This window comes from Canis aureus, chromosome 9 (genome assembly GCF_053574225.1).
Source record: "Canis aureus isolate CA01 chromosome 9, VMU_Caureus_v.1.0, whole genome shotgun sequence".
Lineage (NCBI taxonomy): Eukaryota > Metazoa > Chordata > Mammalia > Carnivora > Canidae > Canis > Canis aureus.
The window spans coordinates 49,216,049-49,235,996 of NC_135619.1; the positions used below are offsets into that span (position 1 = coordinate 49,216,049).

The 19,948-nt window shown below is 46.0% G+C and overlaps 1 protein-coding gene across 17 annotated transcripts in view; it reads left to right on the plus strand.

The window, feature by feature from the left end:
* The window catches only part of RGS6 (regulator of G protein signaling 6), a 556,931-nt gene that overhangs the window by 443,057 nt on the left and 93,926 nt on the right, over nucleotides 1–19,948 (plus strand). For all 17 annotated transcript variants that reach the window (XR_013386480.1, XM_077909858.1, XM_077909852.1 and 14 more), the window contains 3 exons: nucleotides 14,420–14,470; nucleotides 17,408–17,514; nucleotides 18,734–18,785. Coding sequence is in view for 16 of the 17 variants with exons in the window: in XM_077909858.1 (XP_077765984.1) it covers nucleotides 14,420–14,470; nucleotides 17,408–17,514; nucleotides 18,734–18,785 (210 nt within the window). In the remaining variant the exon portion in view is untranslated. The remainder of the gene's footprint in view (nucleotides 1–14,419; nucleotides 14,471–17,407; nucleotides 17,515–18,733; nucleotides 18,786–19,948) is intronic.

Sequence of the window (19,948 nt, forward strand, 5' to 3'; positions counted from 1 at the left end):
TGTTTATATTCCCCAAATGAACGAGAACATATAATGTTTGTCCTTCTCCGATTGACTTACTTCACTCAGCATAATACCCTCCAGTTCCATCCACGTTGAAGCAAATGGTGGGTATTTGTCGTTTCTAATGGCTGAGGAATATTCCACAGCTTCTCTATCCATTCATCTTTTGATGGACACCGAGGCTCCTTCCACAGTTTGGCTCTTGTGGACATTGCTGCTAGAAACATCGGGGTGCAGGTGTCTCGGCGTTTCATTGCATCTGAATCTTTGGGGTAAATCCCCAACAGAGCAATTGCTGGGTCGTAGGGCAGGTCTATTTTTAACTGTTTGAGGAACCTCCACACAGTTTTCCAGAGTGGCTGTACCAGTTCACATTCCCACCAACAGTGTAAGAGGGTTCCCTTTTCTCCACATCCTCTCCAACATTTGTGGTTTCCTGCCTTGTTAATTTTCCCCATTCTCACTGGTGTGAGGTGGTATCTCATTGGGGTTTTGATTTGTATTTCCCTGATGGCCAGTGATGCAGAGCATTTTCTCATATGCATGTTGGCCATGTCTATGTCTTCCTCTGTGAGATTTCTGTTCATGTCTTTTGCCCATTTCATGATTGGATTGTTTGTTTCTTTGGTGTTGAGTTTAATAAGTTCGTTATAGGTCTTGGAAACTAGCCCTTTATCTGATACGTCATTTGCAAATATCTTCTCCCATTCTGTAGGTTGTCATTTAGTTTTGTTGACTGTATCCTTTGCTGTGCAAAAGCTTCTTATCTTGATGAAGTCCCAATAGTTCATTTTTGCTTTTGTTTCTTTTGCCTTCGTGGATGTATCTTGCAAGAAGTTACTGTGGCCGAGTTCAAAAAGGGTGTTGCCTGTGTTCTCCTCTAGGATTTTGATGGAATCTTGTCTCACATTTAGATCTTTCATCCATTCTGAGTTTATCTTTGTGTATGGTGAAAGGGAGTGGTCTAGTTTCATTCTTCTGCATGAGTACCACATCTTTCTTATCCATTTATTTTTTATTTTTTTATCCTTTTTTTATATCCATTTGTTTATGGACAGACACTTACATATCTTGGCTGTTGTAAATAACACTGCAATAAACATAGGGCTGCATCTATCTTTCCAAATTAGTGTTTTCATTTTCTTTAGGTAAATACCCAGTAGTAGAATTATTGTTAGATCATATGGTATCTCTATTTTTAATTTTTAAGGAGCCTCCAGAAGTCATAATGAATGAAGAGATCACAGGGACATAAGGGAGGCAAAGCATAGGGAATGTAGTTGATAGTATTGTCATGGTGTTGTATGGTGGCAGTAGTAGCTACTTGTGGTGAGCACAGCGTCACGTCACTTGCTGAATCACTGTGTTGTACACCTGAAACTGATGTAACATGGTGTATCAATGTAACACTCAAATAAAAAAATTGAAATAAATACATAAATACCTAAAAGAAATGAAAGCCCACCTCAAGTCCCTCCTCTTCTCAGAACCCTCCAGAGTCTCCCATAGGTGCTGTGGCCCCTCCTTCTTTAGTCTCATGTCCAGCCTGGCCTGTGTCTCCAATCCCACATGGCTGGCCTCTGCTCTGTCCCACCCGGGGTCTTAGCATCCCTGCTCTTCCCCCAGGTACTCACACAACCCATCCTTCCTGCTGCTCAGGCCTCCAGGTAAACGCCACCCCACTCACCTCCCAGCCTCCACAGCCCACAGCCTCCCTCTCTCCCATCACCCCATTTCGTCTTCATTATTGCACTGGTTGGTTGTTGTTGTTGTCTTTGCGTGGCTTGCTCCTTAATTGTCTGACTCTTCCATGGAGGTGTGACATGTTCAGATGAAGAACAGCATGGAGCACAGCAGGAGCTCTGCAGATCTCTCTAGAACAAATAAACAAAGAAGCAGTTAGGCTCTGAGCCTCTGCTTCCCCAGCTGTAAAACGGGAGCATCTGAGTGAAAGCTCAGGTGTACTGTGACGGTGCCTTAGGGCAGGTATGTGTGCGGCCCCTTTGAGCACCGCATCTCCTCATAGCTGTAAAGTATCAGTGTTGGCGGAACCAGGACATCAGAGCAAAATCCTCCAGCCCTGCCTTCCACTACAGTAAAGCATGTAAATGTGCGTGAACAATGATTTATGGATAGACCTTATAATAAATGCTTCCTCTCCTCCACTTCTGTGCTGGATCCTCTGCCTGGGTCCCTCCAGAGCCACCCTCCACCCTTCCCACCCAGCTCTGCATCCTCAGAGGCTGTCACTGTCAGCTGCACTAGTAGGCAAACTTGCCCCTTCATTACGATGGATTCAAGCCTCGGGTGGCACCAGCAGGACATCAGTGTAGACAAGGAGAGGTCACAGCATTTGTTCCTTTGCAGACCTCGGTCTGATAGTGGCTCTATTCTAAAGGCCGCAGCTCCTGTCCAGCCATCCTGTCCTATAGCAGCCACCTCCTCTGGGTTTCCATAACTGCCCTATCTTCCTGTCCCCGTTGGACCTAGCAGAGGAAATTTCTCTAGCTGATGCTCTGGTTCCAGACGGCTTCACCATCCTTTAACCTGACCACACCTTTCTCTACAGCACCTTCATTCCATGCTCCCCCTGCCAGGACCTCACTGACACAGCATCCGCAAGACCGTGCTTTCCACAAAAAGCATGCCCACTTGCGGGGGTTGCACTTATGCTTTTCTTCCTGGCCTTTTCTTTCCCATCTCGTATCCCAATCCTCTGCCCTCAGCTCCTCCTTAACCATGGAAGACCAACATCACCTGGAAGCTTAAAAGAGAGAATGTGTTGGGCATCTTGGAGATGCGTGCAGTTATTTATCCCTTCAGTGGGCTGAGCTCGGCCTCTCTTTTTCCCCCTCTGGCTACTGTGTGGAAGCAGTCAGGATTCCTCCCAGCAAGGGGACTCAGGGCAGCTGACCATATGCATCATTCTGATGTTGGGCCTATACTTTGTATCACTTAGTTTCTAACAGATAAAAATCATTCTGTCTTCAAAATTTGTTCTGAACCTAAACTTTTTGGTCATTTGTCAGGATTTTAGAGATGGGGTGTATTACAGGAGCAATGAGATATGACATATGGAATATCAGAGGGTGTATGTGAGCGTGTGAGCGCATGTGAGCATTAGGGCTTGTGTGCTTGAGTGTGTGTCGGCTCTGTGTATGGGTAGGGTGTGCATGGGTGTGGATGTGTATGTGTGTGTGTGTGTGTGTACACCATGAGTGCTAATAGGGCATGCACAATCACTGAGAGGGATGGAGAGTGGGGATGGGGGGAGGAAAAGCTGGAATGAGAGCCTGAGGGAGTGAAGAGGAGGGAGCCAAGCCCTGCTAGCCTCAGGGTCCTCAGTCCCCACCCTCAATGTCTCTTACCTCCGGTAAGATGGGTCTGAACTGTAGACTTTTCTAAACTCCCCTCCATTCAGTGGCCACATCACTTTTCCCTCAAGTCCTTCAAAGGGCCCTGGCCCCTTACTCATCTGTTTGAAGGAGAAAAGCAGTTAGGGATTTCAGAAGGCAAGAGTGGGGCAGGAAAGGCAGGTGGTGGGCCAGCTCCCGTCTGGGTGCAGCCCCATGTCACAGTGATGGCCGAGCAGTGAGTGCCATTCTGCTGGCCTCCTGGTTATCCAGGGTCCTGGCCTATCAGCAAGTGCAGGACATACAGGCCTCTGACCAGCTCCTGTCACTCTGGCCACTGCTTGTGTTTGGTGCCAACGCCTCCCTGCTACCAGACAACCCAGCTCTCTCCTTCAGCACTCAAGGCTGTCAATCCTGGTGGAGTCAAGGGAGAGGGCTCCTGTGAAGGCAAGATAACAGCAGACCCCAGAGAATCCAAAGCCACTGGCCCTCCCCTGAAAGGTGGGGAGGCAAGGAGATGACCGGGGGTGTGCTGCTCCCCTTCTGGGTTCAGGGGGGTGTCTCTGGCAGCGGAGATCCAGGGGCTGCAGACCCAGCAGGGTTCATGGCCACCCTGGCAGTGGCCATGAGGCTCAGGTTGAGAACAGAACAGAGGGAAAGGCCAACATCCTTATGCTGGGAAAACATGAGATCATTCCTCAGCAACTCTGAGATCATTTCCCTTTAGCTCTTCAGCCTGGTTCTTTTTCTGATTCATGCTTGAATCTCAGCCTTTGCTGTCTTGCCACGGTGCTTTGCATGTAAGGGATGCCAGCGCATGCTGGTGACTTTTTGCCCTCCTAGGACTCTTCCTTTTCACGGAAACTTGCTATTAATCCACCTTGACCTCAGCATAAATGTTAGATGTCCCAGGAGCCATTCATGTGGTTGCTTCAGGCTGCTGTGGGAGACTCCTGGGTTCTGCATCCAAGACTCCCTTTTAACCAGCCTTTTCTCACCATTTCCCATGGATCCCAAACACCTGCTTCCTGATGCTGGTTGGCCAGAACACTCCCAGTCTGTGGCCCCAGAGAACCCCACAGATACTCCAGTCAGAGTCCTTGAAGCAATTGGTGCCCCTTTTTGTTTTAAGGGCAGAGCTGTTTTATTCATCACTGCAGGTAGATAAAGGAAATATTCCAGTCAGAGTAACAGCAATAATAATCATCAAGTCAACATGTACTCATCATTTGCTATGTGTGGAATGACACGATCAAGTCATGTCTACCCTCTCAGACTGTGTTTTTTTCATATCTTATAGGAACTGAAGCTTATAATTTCAGGGCAAGACACATCCCCAAAGTCACAGAGCTGGTGGAAGGGGGCACCTGGATTCACACCCAGGCCACTTGCCCCCTCAGCTGCTCCTATGGGAGAAGCCAGCCTAGAGCTGGGCCATAGCTGGGCTAGAGGTCTCGGATGGGTCCTCCTGATGTTTTGCCTCAAGAACTTAAAGTGGACCTGGGAATGAATCCCCTGCTGATAGAGAAGACCCCACTCCAAGTTTGAAAGGGTGGGCTCATCCATCTGAACAAAACAAAACAGAGAAGCTTGGAAGAGCCGTACTAGAACACACTGAACTTTCTGGAGGGCCTGTAGCATAGACCTGGGGAAGAGTGGGGAAATGATGTAGGAAAGATGTTAGGATTCGAAGCTGATGGCCAAGAAAGAATTCTTGAGACATCTTTGGTGCAAAAAGGTGGTTTTATTAAAGCAGGGGGACAGGACCCATGGGCAGAAAGAGCTGCACTGGGGTTATGAGGAGTAGCCCATGATAGACTTTCAAGTTGGGAGGGGGGTTAGGAAGAGCACAAGTGTCTGAGGAATTTTGTAAGCAAGGTTTCCAAGACCTTGAGGGGGGTAGCTACTGTTGGGAAAAGATAATTTATTATTGTCTAATAAAACCTTAGCCATGAGACCCTTCAGATGTGTATCGGTGGGTCACATTCTTCGGGGATGATTGCCAACATGTATCTTGAGGGGTAGAGATAAAAGAAGTTTCCAAAGGAATCTTTATATGTTAAAGTAGACTCACAGGATCCTGGGGGTCAGGCTAAGACCTTTTGACCTTAGCAAAGTATCAACATCAAGACAGCTGAGCCCCTAGATGAAGGTCACTCTGCCTGTCTCAAGGACTAGTTGATGGGCTGTAGGTAGTAAGGAAATTTAATAATTTCTCTTCTGCCTTTGTTTCCCACATCAGAAAGAGGCTTGATTCCAGGTTAAGGATCTTCCCCCTGGGAGATTTACTCCAGATTCCAGTTTGGGCAGATGGAGGGTCTGCATTGGTTGTAGGTAAAAAGTAGACTCGGATGATGTCTATTCTGTTACCTCATCTTAATCATCATAACAATGTAAGGTGGATTCTGTGATCAACCTCATTTTGCAGGTGGGCAAACTGGGGCTCTGCGTGATGGAGTAACTCATCCAAGGTGATGCTCCTGCAAGGGCAGAGTCAGGCCTTGAACCTAGGTCCATCTAATTACAAAAATTCGCTCCACTAGACTGGAGCTGTTCTTTGACAAAGCCTAGAGGCAGGCTCCCAGGGACCGGAGCCGGAATTAGTGCAAAACTGATAAGATCTTTGCTTACAAACCCGTGTGTCCCTGGCTCTGCTTGAACCCTGGCTTGCTCACACTCCCTGCTGTGCACTCCTCGTCCGTCCCAAGGTGGTGGCAGATGTCCAGTGCCCTTTGCAACTTGAAACCTTAAAGCATGCTGCTGAACTGGATCAGTATAATTGCTATAATAGTGTGGACGGATGGATCGCATTCCAGATAAGTGACTACAGCCTGCGGACCTGGGCATCATAAAGGCAAGATCCTCCCCCTGCTCTCCTCAAGAAAGGCTTAGGCCCACAGATTAACTTAAATATAAATTCATGTGTTTCTAGACCACATTTCAGATTCAAAATTTGCAGAAATGAGGTGACCATTGGACAATGCTGGGAGGCAACGTAACCCCGACACCTGCCAGCCACAGAGGCCCCTCCAGCCCACCCCAGAACCTCCCCAAAACACTCAGCCGCCCCCAGAACATTTGTAATGCTCTCCATTGGGTGCTGCGGGAGGCCTGGCATTAGCTCACTTCTCTCCTGGAGCCTCCAGTCTGCTTTTGGATGGAGCTGAAGGCACGCCTCTGTGGCCACCACCCTCAGGGATCAGAGGCTACACCCCCTGTGGCCATATCCTCCATCTCCCTGCACCAAAGCCCAATCAGTATAACCATGTTCAGCCTTCTCTTTAATAAGCTGATTGTGAAGCTAAATCCTGAGTGCTCCCCACCTCCCCTGGATGCTTTTGATTGACAAAACTAATCTCTCCTCCACCCCCACGCCTGCCGCCACCGCATCCTCTTGCAAATCATGTACTCGGCTGCTGACAATTAGATATAAGGCCTGGGATTGGGACACAGGAGGGTTATGAGGTTATGAATCAATTGTGGGGGCTTGGGTGAGATAACAAACCAGGGGCCCATCTCAGACACCTCACCGCAACCCTCAGAGCCTCCTGGTTGATTTATGAGTTGGTAATAACCTCGCCTGGTCTCCTGCCCCCTATTATTTTTCATAATGCACAGGGAAGCTTTAAATTTGAGAGAATGAGGAAACACAGAATCAGAGCAAGGAGGCTGGGCTGGGGGGGAAGGGCCCACCAGGGGGTTCCCAGCAGCTGGTCCTCTTTCCTGCTGTGTGGGCCTTGGGTCACAGAGGGGCGCGGTGGCCACACACCCAGGCAGGTCAGCAAACTGATTTGCCTGGCCTAGAAGAAGACCCCAGGGAGGTGGCCCTGACAGGCCCTGGTTTAAGAGTGGGTATGGTGGTCATATATGGGTACCACTGGGTTCAAAATTATATTTGACATGTCTGGGTTTAATTCCTGCAACCTGTTCAAAACCAAGTCAGACTCTGCAGAAGCCTCCCTGTGAAGAAGGGAGAATCACACACTGGATCAAAGCCAGTCAAAGGCGGTTTGAACTCTGCAGTCTGGAAGCCAGTGGAGTGAGCGGAGAGCCAGGCGGAGAGCTGGGAGGGGGATGGTGGCTGTCAGCCCCAAAGGAGAGAGGCGAAGACAGCCTTTCCTGTGCTCACTGTCCTCTTGAGTGACCACCAGTGTTGTGTAAAGAAAAGAAGGCGGCTTCAGGTTGCTGCCTAATATTTTTTTCAAGTGTTCATTTGTTGAGCTTTCTCTATACAAAAGATGTGACTTTTGAAAGATAACAATGTCCATAGGTAAAAAACCCCAAAACTTTCACCTAAAGCAGTGGTTGCAAAATGCCCATCCACAGTGGATGGCATTTTGATACTGGTTTCTGATGAGTTTTTCATGGGCCACAAAAATTGAGAGAAATGTTTAAAATGTAATGAATATGTGCATATGGATGGGTATATATTACATAATGTATACTTGGATACAATCGTTGCTCAGTGAGCATTTATTAAACCCCAACTCCATGCCAGGGCTTCACATGGTGCCAGAGATAGGACAGTATGACAGAGTCTGCTGGCCCGGAGCAATAGTTTAGAGAGTGTTAGGAGTTGAATTGTGTCTTCCCAAATGTTGGTATGTTAAAGTCCTAACCTCCAATATCTCAGAATGTGACCTCGTTTGGACATAGGGTTATTTCAGATGTAATGAGTTAATGTGAACTAGTTAGGGTGGGCCCTAATCCCTTATGACAGGTGTCCCTCTAAAAAGGAAAAGTTGGATGCAGAGGCACGCACGCAGGGGGAAGGCCACGCAAAGATGAAGACAGAGATCAGGGTGATGCATTTGCAAGCCAGCGAACACCAAAGACTACCTGCAGAAGGGAGGAGACAGGCCTGGAACAGAGTAGACTTTCCCTCACCGCTCTCAGATGAACCAACCCAGCCAACACCCCAGTCTCAGGCTCTGGCCTCCAGAACTGTGAACCAATCAATTTCTGCTCTTTGAGCCACTCCGTTGGTGGTAATTTGTTGCAGAAGCCCTAGGAAACTAATACAGATGGGAGAGGCAGACGATCAAATAATCACATCATGATGTCTAATTCCAAATGGAGGGCAGCCCCGGTGGCCCAGCGGTTTAGCGCCGCCTTTAGCCCAGGGTGTGATCCTGGGGACCCAGGATCAAGTCCCATGTCAGGATCCCTGCATGGAGCCTGCTTCTCCCTCTGCCTGTGCCTCTGCCTCTCTCTCTCTTTCTCTGTGTCTCTATGAATAAATAAATAAAATCTTAAAAAAAATAATAATTCCAAATGGAGAAGGAACCCCATTCTCTGCAAGCGAAAGTCAGAGAACTTGACCTTGTTTGGCAGTGAAGGCTTTCCTGGGGATGTTAGGGCCAAAGGACACACAGGAGTCAGCTAGAAGTGGGGTGGACTGGACAAAGGAGAAAGCGTTACTAGCCCACAGAATAGCTTATGCAAAGGCCCTGCAGCGGGATAGATCATGGTGCATCCCGGGAGTGGAAAGGCGGCCCATGAGGCAGAAGGGGAGAGAAGAGAGAGGAAGAAGATGTTGGGATGTCAGGGACCAGCGCACGCAGAAGAATGATGCTCAGTTCATTATATTGGACTGAATTGCAGTGGGGCGAGTACACATGCTCTGCCTTCCACTATCGAAAATTCCTAGTTGCTGCTGCTTCTCTGGGACGTGCGGATCACGTGATTAGACACCTGGCTCCAAGACAAGGTCCCTGAGGCACAGACTCTATCCGTGGCTAATGTGTGCTAATGCTTACTCTGTCCGGGCACTGCGCTGGCGTCGCACGTAAGCACAGCACTTCCTTGGATACCTGATCTTCCTTTACCCTCTAAGCAGGTGGTATTACCCCCTGTTGACCCACGAAGAAATGCAGGTTGGGGTGGAGGGAGGTTCAGGGACCTGCCCAGGGTCACACAGTGTGTAAGTGATGCAGCGTGAACTCAATCTGACTTTAGAAACACCGTGCCTTATTGCTTCATATACTTGGTAAACAAGCATCTATCTGTGAAATTTGCCACACTTTTCCTTGGAAAAACTCAAACCCATTGACCAAACACTACTCCTCAAAACGCCGCTAAATTTGTCACGCCACACAGTTCTTCCTCCTGACGCTCCTTCTGTCGTCCTGCCAGCTAGTCACTGTGTCCAAAGCCCTAAAGTTTAACATCTCTTAAGTAAGTTCAGCTTTCCCTGCTAATTGTTGCAGTGTGTGTGTGTGTGTGTGTGTGTGTGTGTGTGTGTGTGTGTTTTAAAGATTTACTTGTTTGTTTGAGAAGGGGGAGGGGCAGAGGGAGAGGGAAAAAGAGAATCTCAACAGATTCCCCACTAAGCATAGAGCCCCACATGGAGGCTTAGGAGTGGAAAAGGCACTCAGGGAAAAGGCAGCTTTGAGTCATGCCTTCATTGTTCTCCGCCCTTTCCCTGGAGGGCAGGAAATGCCCAGGGCCCAGGGGCAGCAGGAGGCCACTCGAAGTTCCCCTCACCCTCTCTACCTCGTGTCTGCAACCTGATTCCCCACATTCTCTCCACGCCTGGTCTCAGAGGCCTCCATGTCCCTCTCTGCTCTTTGGAATGAAAAGTATTTTTCTTGGTGCCTAAGCCACATATTAATGTTCTGTGAACTCCAAATAATAAGTACATGTAAAGAATAGAAGTTTCGGGATCCCTGGGTGGCTCAGCGGTTTAGCGCCTGCCTTCAGCCCAGGGCATGATCCTGGAGACCCGGGATCGAGTCCCACATCAGGTTCTGTGCATGGAGCCTGCTTCTCTCACTGCCTGTCTCTGCTCTCTCTCTCTCTCTCTCATGAATAAAATCTTAAAAAATAAAAAGAATAGAAATTTCCTATAATTTGACCCTCCTCCCTTTCCAAGATCACCTGAACAGTTTAAATATTCTTCCAGAATTTTCCTTCTCAGTATCCATATATGTCTGTATGTACGTGATTAATCGGATACAAATGTAAATATGTCTTTTCTGTTGTAAAAACGTCATTAAAAATGTTTTAAAGATTTATTTGTTTATTTATGATAGACATAGAGAGAGAGAGAGAGAGGCAGAGACACAGGCAGAGGTAGAAGCAGGCTCCACGCAGGGAGCGGGACGTGGGACTTAATCCTGGGACTCCAGGATCGTGCCCTGGGCCAAAGGCAGACGCTAAACTGCTGAACCGCCCAGGGATCTCCCGTCATTAAAAAAATTTTTTAAAGTCATTTTACAATACACACTGCTCTAGATCTGTTTTTTCATTTAATACAGTAGGTGTTCAATAAATATGTATTGTATGGACAAGCCATAATTAATTATTCAATACCCTACTTGAGAACCTTTGCGTTATGTCCAAATACCCCCCAATACACATGCTTATATGTGAAAGATATAATTAAAGTACTTGCATACAACACATATAGAAACATAAATCATACCTGCATATAATAAATGTATACTTCAGTATACTAGCAAACCATGCATGCTATGCAGGAGAGTTTCAGGTGCCCTCTGATGTTGTTCATGGAAATCCCTGGAATATATGTGGATTATATTATCCTCAAAAAGAAAACTTTCAGCCAAGTGTTTTAGAACCGTTGGGGATAAAGGGTGGCTATTCTGCATTTGTCCCTAATGTTTCTACACTGGCTTTAAAGCCTTGGTAGGGCAGTTTGACTAAGATAAGAGCCGAATCCAACAGTGGTAACAAAGGACAACAATTAATTTGAGAGAGAATAGAAAAATAATTTGCTTCAAATTCTTTTTAGAATAGGAGGGAAAGAATGATTGGGGGCCAGAGGGGAAAAGGAAAAAAGGAAAGAGAAAACAGAAGAAAGATCTTTCTCCTGACGGTTGTTTGCACAATTCTCGCCTGATTCTGCAGTGTAATAATTGTAGGTCTTTTAAAGGACATAATATTATGACAGATTTCCCTCCCTTACTTGTTCCCGGGGCTGACATGCAACATTTACTTCCTGCCACAAGGCTGGAAGCCGGCCCCTCCTGGGTTAGTCCGAGGAAGCCTAAAATACCCCACACCCAAGATGAACAAGAATGTCCAGCACCCAAGGGGTTGTCCTGTTCGCTGAAGGCCACCATGCAGGCCGCAGTGGGTGAGGGACAGTGGGGTTGTGGCTACCACTGCAAACAGGGCAGTGGCCCAAGACTGCCAGGGGCTTGAGGACAGTCACACCAGTCGCCAGATGAAGACCCTGACTGTTACAGTGGCTGCATCAGGGCAAGAAACCCAGGTCTATGGTCCCCACATTGCCAGGTAAAAAGGAAAGAGGATTTTGTGACTTTCCCTTCTTTACCAAAAAAAAAAAAAAAAAAAGAAGGTGGGGGTGGCTTAAATGTGATCCTTCAGCTCTGTGAATGCAAACCAGGGCCTGGTGGACTGGGGAGAACAATTAGGCCAGACACTGAGCACAGAAAACCAAAAGGGGGTAGAAATCTAGACAATGGTGCTGAAGTCTCGGGTGGGGTGGACGGGGGAGCGGATATGATAGCAAGGAAGGAGTTTCAATGTGAATGAATACTAATTAGTGACATGGATATTAATGATGACAGTAATTAACAGGGGAAAGGAAGGGCTGTCATTGTCCCAGGGTGAGTAATCAATCTTGGCAGGTGATAAATAATGGTTCAGCAAGCTCAGCAGAAAGATAATCCGCCTGCCCGGGGGAGAGCTGTTGCTGATGCTGGAAACCTATCCGTTTCCAGGCAACCCACAAAAAAGAACTATTTTTCTTTTGAGGAAAAAAACAGGTTAGAGTCTCTCCCCCACCCCCAACTTGGGATTACAGTTCTTATTTGATTTCTGCTTTGTTCTTCATTTCCTAGGACAAATGTTGAACTTGTATAATTTGGAGGAGATGGACACACACACACAAGCACACACAGACAGACTCTCCTTTCTCTCAAAGAATGTGAATGAATAGGAGTGGTTTTCATCCAAAGTTTAGCTCACAGATACCATCCGGGAGCAAGAGCGGGGAAAAGCTTAGAAGTTCTGCTTTTGAGGTTGAAATGGGGGGAACTTGCTGGGCTGTGTCAGTGGAGGCTGGTCCCGGGGGAGCACAGAAGGAGTAGGATGGCGCCCTGGTTGTCTACTGAGCCGGGTTCATTCTCCCTCCAGAGAGCCAGAGAGAAACAGGCCTGTGTTGCTCTCACCTCTGGCAACCAGTCAAATTTCTGAGAAACTTTATTTCTGGGAAAAAGAGCAATGCTCCCTAAAGACTTCTGGTAGTTCTTCATGTTTGCAGCTCGGAATATGTTCCAGGAGAGCTATGGGCAGACCCTCTCTCTCACACCAAGCCTCAGACCCATGCACGACAGGACTCAGACATCTAGAAATGTTGCCCTTTTCAGGCTGCTTTCCATCAAGCATTCCATCCTGAGGTGACAAAGCCACCTTTGAAGATCTGTACTGATTTAAAGTGAGATGGTTGAGTGAAAAGGTGAATTGACTGGGAGTTCAGAACCTTCCAGAAATTTGGACTCCTTGACTCCCACAGTGGCTCTAGGCACGACATTCTCAAAGGGAGGCAAACAAAAGAAAACATATTCAGAGGATTGTGACCAGAATGGGAAGGGGGTCTAGGTCATGTCATGGGAGGAAATGGCTGAGGGACCCAGGCATGTTTCACCTCAGGGAAGTAAATTCAAGAAGAATGTTGATAGTATATTGGATGGACTCCCTCCAGAGCAAGAAGGTCTGGGTTTGTTTTTCTGTCATCAGAGGACAAATGTTAAGTCCAAGAGAGGAATTTAAAGAGGGTCATATCTCTGTTCAGAGAAATCACTGGGACAGGCTAACTGGGGTGGGGGTGGGGGGACTGTGATTCCCAGGTAAGAGGGTTTTTCCCAGTGGAGATTATGGCACCTCCTGTCCAGGGTATTATGGATGGGACTCCAGTATTGGCAAGGATTGGAGTAAGCAAGCTTTAGAAGTCCTTTCCAACTCTTACAATTTTGAGTTAGTTAAGGTTGGACTCGATGTCAAAACAGATAAATCCCAACTTCTAGGGCTTAACACAACAAAGTTTTTGTTTTTTGTTTTTTTTTTTTGTTTTTTGTTTTGTTGTTGTTGTTGTTGTTGTTGTTTTAAATCAAGTCAGAACCTAAAATGGGCATCAATTTTTGTGGTTGTTCAGGAGCCCAGGTTCCTTCCACATTGCAGCTCTGTCCTCCCCTGGGTTCTTGGGGTTCTCTCCATTCAGCCAGAAGATAGAGAATGAAAGGGTCAAATGGGAGTTTTCATGGTCCAGGACTACAAGGGGTATATGTCATTTCCAGCCATAATACATTCAATCTATACCCAAATGCAGAATAGTCTAGAAATGTAATGTAGTAACCTAAGGGTTAGAGGAAAGAGGTTTTGGTGAATAGAAATTTCTCCCCAGAAATAAGGTCATTGTCATTTAAAATAGGCCCATGCCAGAAAAAAAATTAGAGGTTTATTTATTTTTTTTTTTAAGGACCTGTAAGGTCACCTTTGTTGGTCAGGCCTTGTCAGTTAGAGTAGGATGCTGAAGAGACCTCCTCCCTCAGGAAATATCCTGAGAGCCAGGTGTGATAAAATTTCACCTCACCTGTCTCGGGGAAGTCATTGAAATCTGTATTTGCAGGAAGTCCCCTGTAGATACTCCCTAGAAGTATGGACACAAGATCATCCTGAGTCATCAGAAGTGGATTTTTTTTTTTTTTTAATCTATGATAGTCACACAGAGAGAGAGAGGCAGAGACATAGGCAGAGGGAGAAGCAGACTCCATGCACCGGGAGCCCGACGTGGGATTCGATCCCGGGTCTCCAGGATCGCGCCCTGGGCCAAAGGCAGGCGCCAAACTGCTGTGCCACCCAGGGATCCCCTTTTTTTTTTTTGGAAACAAATAGGATGGTGACTATGGAAGTGTCCCAGTAGATAGACATTGTTAGGAATGAAAAATCATCAATATTACCTAGCTCAGTGGGCATGTGCTAGTTGGAATTAGGACTTTCTTAGGTAACCATGTTTCTTCTGCCACAGGATAAGCATCATGACGTCCTCAGTTCAAAGTGCTTTATCGTTTCAGGTACTGACATTGTGCAGTGGCTTATGAAGAACCTTTCCATCGAGGACCCAGGTACTTGACCCTGACCATCCTCCATGGTATTGAGGGACATCCCACAAACAAATTCTAAACCAGATTCTCCTATCTTCCTGAGAACTAGGCTTATAAATGTGAATCCCAAGATATGGAATCACTCTATTTGCAAATAAAATTAATTTATTTTCTTGACTGAATATCTATCTTTAAATCTAAATCACCCTTTGAGGAAATGAGCAATTATTTAGAGTGCCAAAGAGCCCAATACAATAACATGTGAAATGAGATGAATTCTCGTTAGCCACAGCAATTAAAGATAAGTTGTAGAGTTATCACAGAACAGCCTTCTAGAGCCAGCTCTTAAAATCAGATTGCTTGATCCACAATTAAGATGTTTAATTATTTGCTAAGACTCCTTCTGTTTTCTGCTTCTACAAGAAGTGAAAGAATGATTTTTTTTTCCAACCTTAATTGTGCATTTCAATTAGGAAAACCTTACCAGAAAAACAACAACAAAACCCTGGCCAATAAAACAGTTTCCAAATCTGTCCTCCCACCAGAAAATAAGTAGTAAAATTTATTTTCACAGCATAATTAGAAAATGAGGAGTTTCAGAAAAATGAAAATTGCACATAAGTAACTATCTATCTGTGTTAGTTAATATTTTTCAGAGTTTATTATACACTTCCTGTTTTGACTGAGTATCCTTGATGCCTGAAGGTCATATTTATAAATATCCATTAATGTGTTCTTATGTTCTTGGGGATTAAACCTATCTACCCCAAATTAAATAGCTTCCAGTGGCTATGCTTTCTAAAGATTTTTTTTAATACCCTTTCTAGGCATCTGACCTTCAGCTGTGATTTCTTCCTGGGGTCACTATGTCAGCTCAGGAATTCCTATATTTTAATCTGGTGCTCCCAATATACTATTGACTATGAAACAATATAATTTAACAACATAATTTACACAGAGTTCAATTAAATACAGTTGCCAGAAATCTGAGTGCACAAAAGCAGGTCATTAATGGAAGCGACACTAGCCTTTTTTCACCATCATGATTAATGGTCACTTCCATGACTAGTGAAAATTCTTAATTCTAGTCAAGCTCTTAATCCACAGGGAGAACCCGTGAATTCAAATCCTTTTAAGGAAAGAGCCCGAATTAACTACGCCACGTGTTTCCCTCATGCAGACTGGACTTCCAATTGTCCACTTGTAAAAACTGGACTGGTACATGTCTATGGGTTTAGTTACATGCATGTAAAGCCAATGTTTCTTTGTTATAATGCTAAGCCTAAGGAGTCCTTTTCTTCAAGGTGGTCTCTTCTCTTCCAGTTGCACTGTTTTCTTTACCCTTCTACGATTCTCATTGTATTCCTGGCACATACTTTATTATGATCATTAGTAGCAGTAGCAGTATTGTGAGAGCCCTGAGCCAGTGAGTGGTAGAGGAATAGGCTTTAGGAGACCTCTGGCCCTCACCTGAGAAGCTTCTCTGAAAGGTCATGAATAATAAAGATCATATCTCTGAAGGTCTCTTATACTCAAATGGGCTTTAGGAGGATATCAAGTTTTTGGGAACTGTTTGGGCTTCTGAAAAAAATGGATGAGCAGGAGGAGATAAGATCAATTCACCAACTAGGAAAAGAAGTATGGAAATGAGGCAAATCAAGGCATCGGGAAGCCAGGCACATCCAGCGTCTGCCCCTCCTTCCCCATTTCCTCCCCATCTGCCATATATCTAAGCAAAACCACAAAGGATGAAGTGAGAGTTCTAGCTCCTACATTGGTGACATGAAAGTCGCCGTCTTACCAGATTTTGTTCTCTCTTCCCTGTGGAAGAAGCAGCTGCCAGCGATGAAACTCTTCTTTTGCTGGACCCATGATTCTTGAAGCACGTAGACTTTAAAAAGCAATCTGGTCATCACTAAGCAAATAAAATACAACTTCATTCATTCCGATTCCACCAGCTATTTCCCAAGGATAGGTGGTTCTAAATAAGCAAAACACTTAGATTATATACAACCTCTTGAGAAGTTCGCAGGACAAAACAAAGCACTTTAAAAAAATTCAAAGCTAATGAAAATTAGTAATGTCTGGAGTCTCCCTAAGCATATCAGTAATTTCCACATCCAAAAATTAGTTTTTACCAGTAAGAGTAATTTTATATTTGGGAAAGATTATCATGCATGGTAGACCCATTTAGATTTGTTACTTTTTCCTTAACTCTGCTCAGAATAAATGTAAATTCTTAACCGTGTGACTCGATTTATGGCCGGTACAAAGTAACAAAAACAATGGGTTAATTGTGGCAAAAATATAAGTATTTCTCTCAGGTTGGTCTCCCTATGCCACTGCCCACTATAGTGCCCTTTCTCCAATCTCATAAGAAAGTGAGGTTTTACTCTGTGTCCGTAAGAGAAGGGCAATACTCTCCTCCTCTCCAGTGGGACTGTCATATTGGGGAATGTAACGTGAGTCCAGAGTCTCTCTGGGCAGTGAGGCCGTGTGCTCGTTGCCAGGGATGATAAAAATGATGAAACTACGAAGATGAATCAGGACTGCCAGCACCTACTGAGCACCAGGCCCTGCTAAGCACCTGCATGAAACATACTCTTTGATTCAGTACAGGTGTGTATGTGCCCGAGCCCGTGCTCTTAACTGTGAAGCTACTTTTTTCTGGAAGTCTTGGGGGAAGTTAAGCAATGTCAGATTCTCAGAGCTGGAACCCAGATGGGGCCTGGACATATGTTGTCCCTTCCCAACCCCACTCCCCGCCTCCAACCCAGTACATTTATATCAAAGGTTATCAATCAATCATGCAGTTATCTGGGGGTAAGGACAGCTGGCTTCCAGTTGCCTGACTTACGATCCAGCTAAGGAGCCCTGCACTCTGACAGCTTGTTAAATACTCCTCTCTCTCTCTCTCTCTCTCTCTCTCTCTCTCTCTCTCCCACCCTGTCCATGCAGTTGAAGCAATACACTTGGGAAGCCTTATAGCTGCCCAGGGCTACATCTTTCCAATCTCAGACCACGTTCTCACCATGAAGGATGATGGCACCTTTTACCGTTTCCAGGTAGGTCTGCCCGCCCAACCCCCTGAAGAACGTTCTCTAATCATCTGATCTCAGATTAGAACTACCTACAAAACTGAGGGTATTTAAGGGAGCAACCCTTACCTCCCCCCAGCACTGGGAAGGCCAAACAAGCTTTTATTTGGGCCATTTGTTGCTGGATGGGGTTGGATTTTCCCCATATTTCCTCATTCATTCTGAATAGCAAACTTTTGGGAGGTAAATATCACCCATTTGACAGAAGAGAACACTGAGGAGGTGCTCTGAGGATTAATAAGTCTGGGAGGTGGCCTTGATTTGAGCATAGGTCAGCCCAATGGCAAAGGCTTCAATCTTTCTACTCTGGCATACTGTTTTCCTAGTATGCAGTTTCTATCTGCTGCCTAACCCTTCCCACTGATTTTCCTCTCCTTTTCTCAGATCCTGTCCTAGAAGGAATTGAGGCAAAGGTTAAGGGGTTGTGTCAAGGTCAACACCAAGGGGTTTGGAGTGGAGTTTTTCAGATAGAATCAAAGGGTATCCTAGTCTGCTCTAGCTACTATAGCAAAATACCACAGACTGGGTGGCTTAAGCAACAGAAATTTATTTCTTACAGTTCCACAGGCTAGAAGTCCAGGATCAAGATTCCAGAAGGTTCCATCTGTGGTGAGAGCTCTCATCTGGGCTTTCGGGCAGCCACTTCTCACTGTGTCCTCTCAGTGAAACCCTGCCTGAAAGAGAGAGAAAATGAGTTCTCTAGCAATTCCTCTTATAAGGACACTAACCCTGTGGGGCCAGGGCCCCACCCTTGTAACCTCATTTAACCTTAACTACTTCCTTACTCCAAATACAGCTGCAGACTAGGGCTTCCACATATCAGTTTTAGGTGGACACAATTCAAAGGGATAAAAGGAACTTGGAGCTTACATCCTCGTAAACTGTGCTCATCTTACTTCTACTGTCTTAGGATAAAAAATCTTTGCTGTATAAACTAAGTCTCTCATTTTTGCATTTATTTTGCTCACCTTGGATTTCATTTCTCAGTACTGAGATTAAAATGTTGACCGCCTCAGCTGCATTAAGAATGGGAGAAGAGGGTGGTGTCAGCACAAAGGAAACAGGGGCGGGGCGTGTCACTGGGAGGGTTCCTCACTGGGGGCTGGAGAGGGTAGATCCTGGCTCCAGGCAGAGGAGAACAGGGGCTGCCATTCCCTTGAGTCCTGACATCGGTGCTCTTTTGCAGGCCCCATACTTTTGGCCTTCGAACTGCTGGGAACCTGAAAACACCGACTACGGTGAGCAGTGAAGAAGTGTCACTTCTGGGAGTGTGGAAGACAAATGCCTGGTGTCTGGGTGACTACCACGCAGGGAGGAGGGGTCGCTATCCTGCTTAATCCTTTTCATACCGTTGACGTGTAATATGCTCCCTGTTCCACATAATGAAGAAAGGCAGTGCACACCGACAGTTGCAGCCTCTGGAAGGGAATGGGGGAAGGGAAGAAAAGTTCTATCAAGCTGGCCAACATGCTCATTCCAGGGAGCCATGGAGAAACAACCATGGAGAACTGGCTGCTGACCAGTCCTTTCTGGGGCAGAGTTTCAGGAAGGGCTGGATCAAGGGGCCACCTCCCCCTTGGTCTGTCTATTCTCATAGCCTTGTTGAGACTTACTAATAATTCATCGGTGGTTTTGCTGGTTAGAAGTTAGGCGGAAAGGGAGACAGACCAGAGAGGTGTACAGAAGTTACCCTGGACTAGGAAAATAAGAGTGGCTGAAGTTGGGAGCTTGGCAAGAACAGAGTTACTTCTGTCCAGGCAGATATCTGTCAGACTCTTACCACATAATCTCCATGAGACTCTTTAATATTTCCACATGCCAACCCTCTAAAGAAGTTATATTGTCTCCATACTCCAGATAAAGAACTTGAGGCTCAGAGAGGCCACACCCTCACACTTACCACCTTGTATTCTACTTATCTGGATGTCCAGTCAGTCGTAAGCTCCAGGCAGGTACTGGGCCTCTCTGTTCATTCTTTTTTTTTTTTAATTTTTATTTATTTATGATAGTCACAGAGAGAGAGAGAGAGAGAGAGAGAGAGAGGCAGAGACACAGGCAGAGGGAGAAGCAGGCTCCATGCACCGGGAGCCCGACGTGGGATTCAATCCCAGGTCTCCAGGATCGCGCCCTGGGCCAAAGGCAGGTGCTAAACCGCTGTGCCACCCAGGGATCCCCCTCCCTGTTCATTCTTATGCTCCCCAGTGCAAAGTTCATGGCTGAGGTTTAGTTGGCACTTTGTAAATAGTTGCTGACAGTTCTGGTTCTTTCTTAAAGGTGGTTAACAGACACTCAATGGTAGCATCAGAATTGGAACTCAGATCTGAGTGGCTTCCAGGCCCATGCTCCTTTCATGGCCTGTCCTTTTGCACAGCATCCTTGTCACTGACTTCGATGCTAAGGC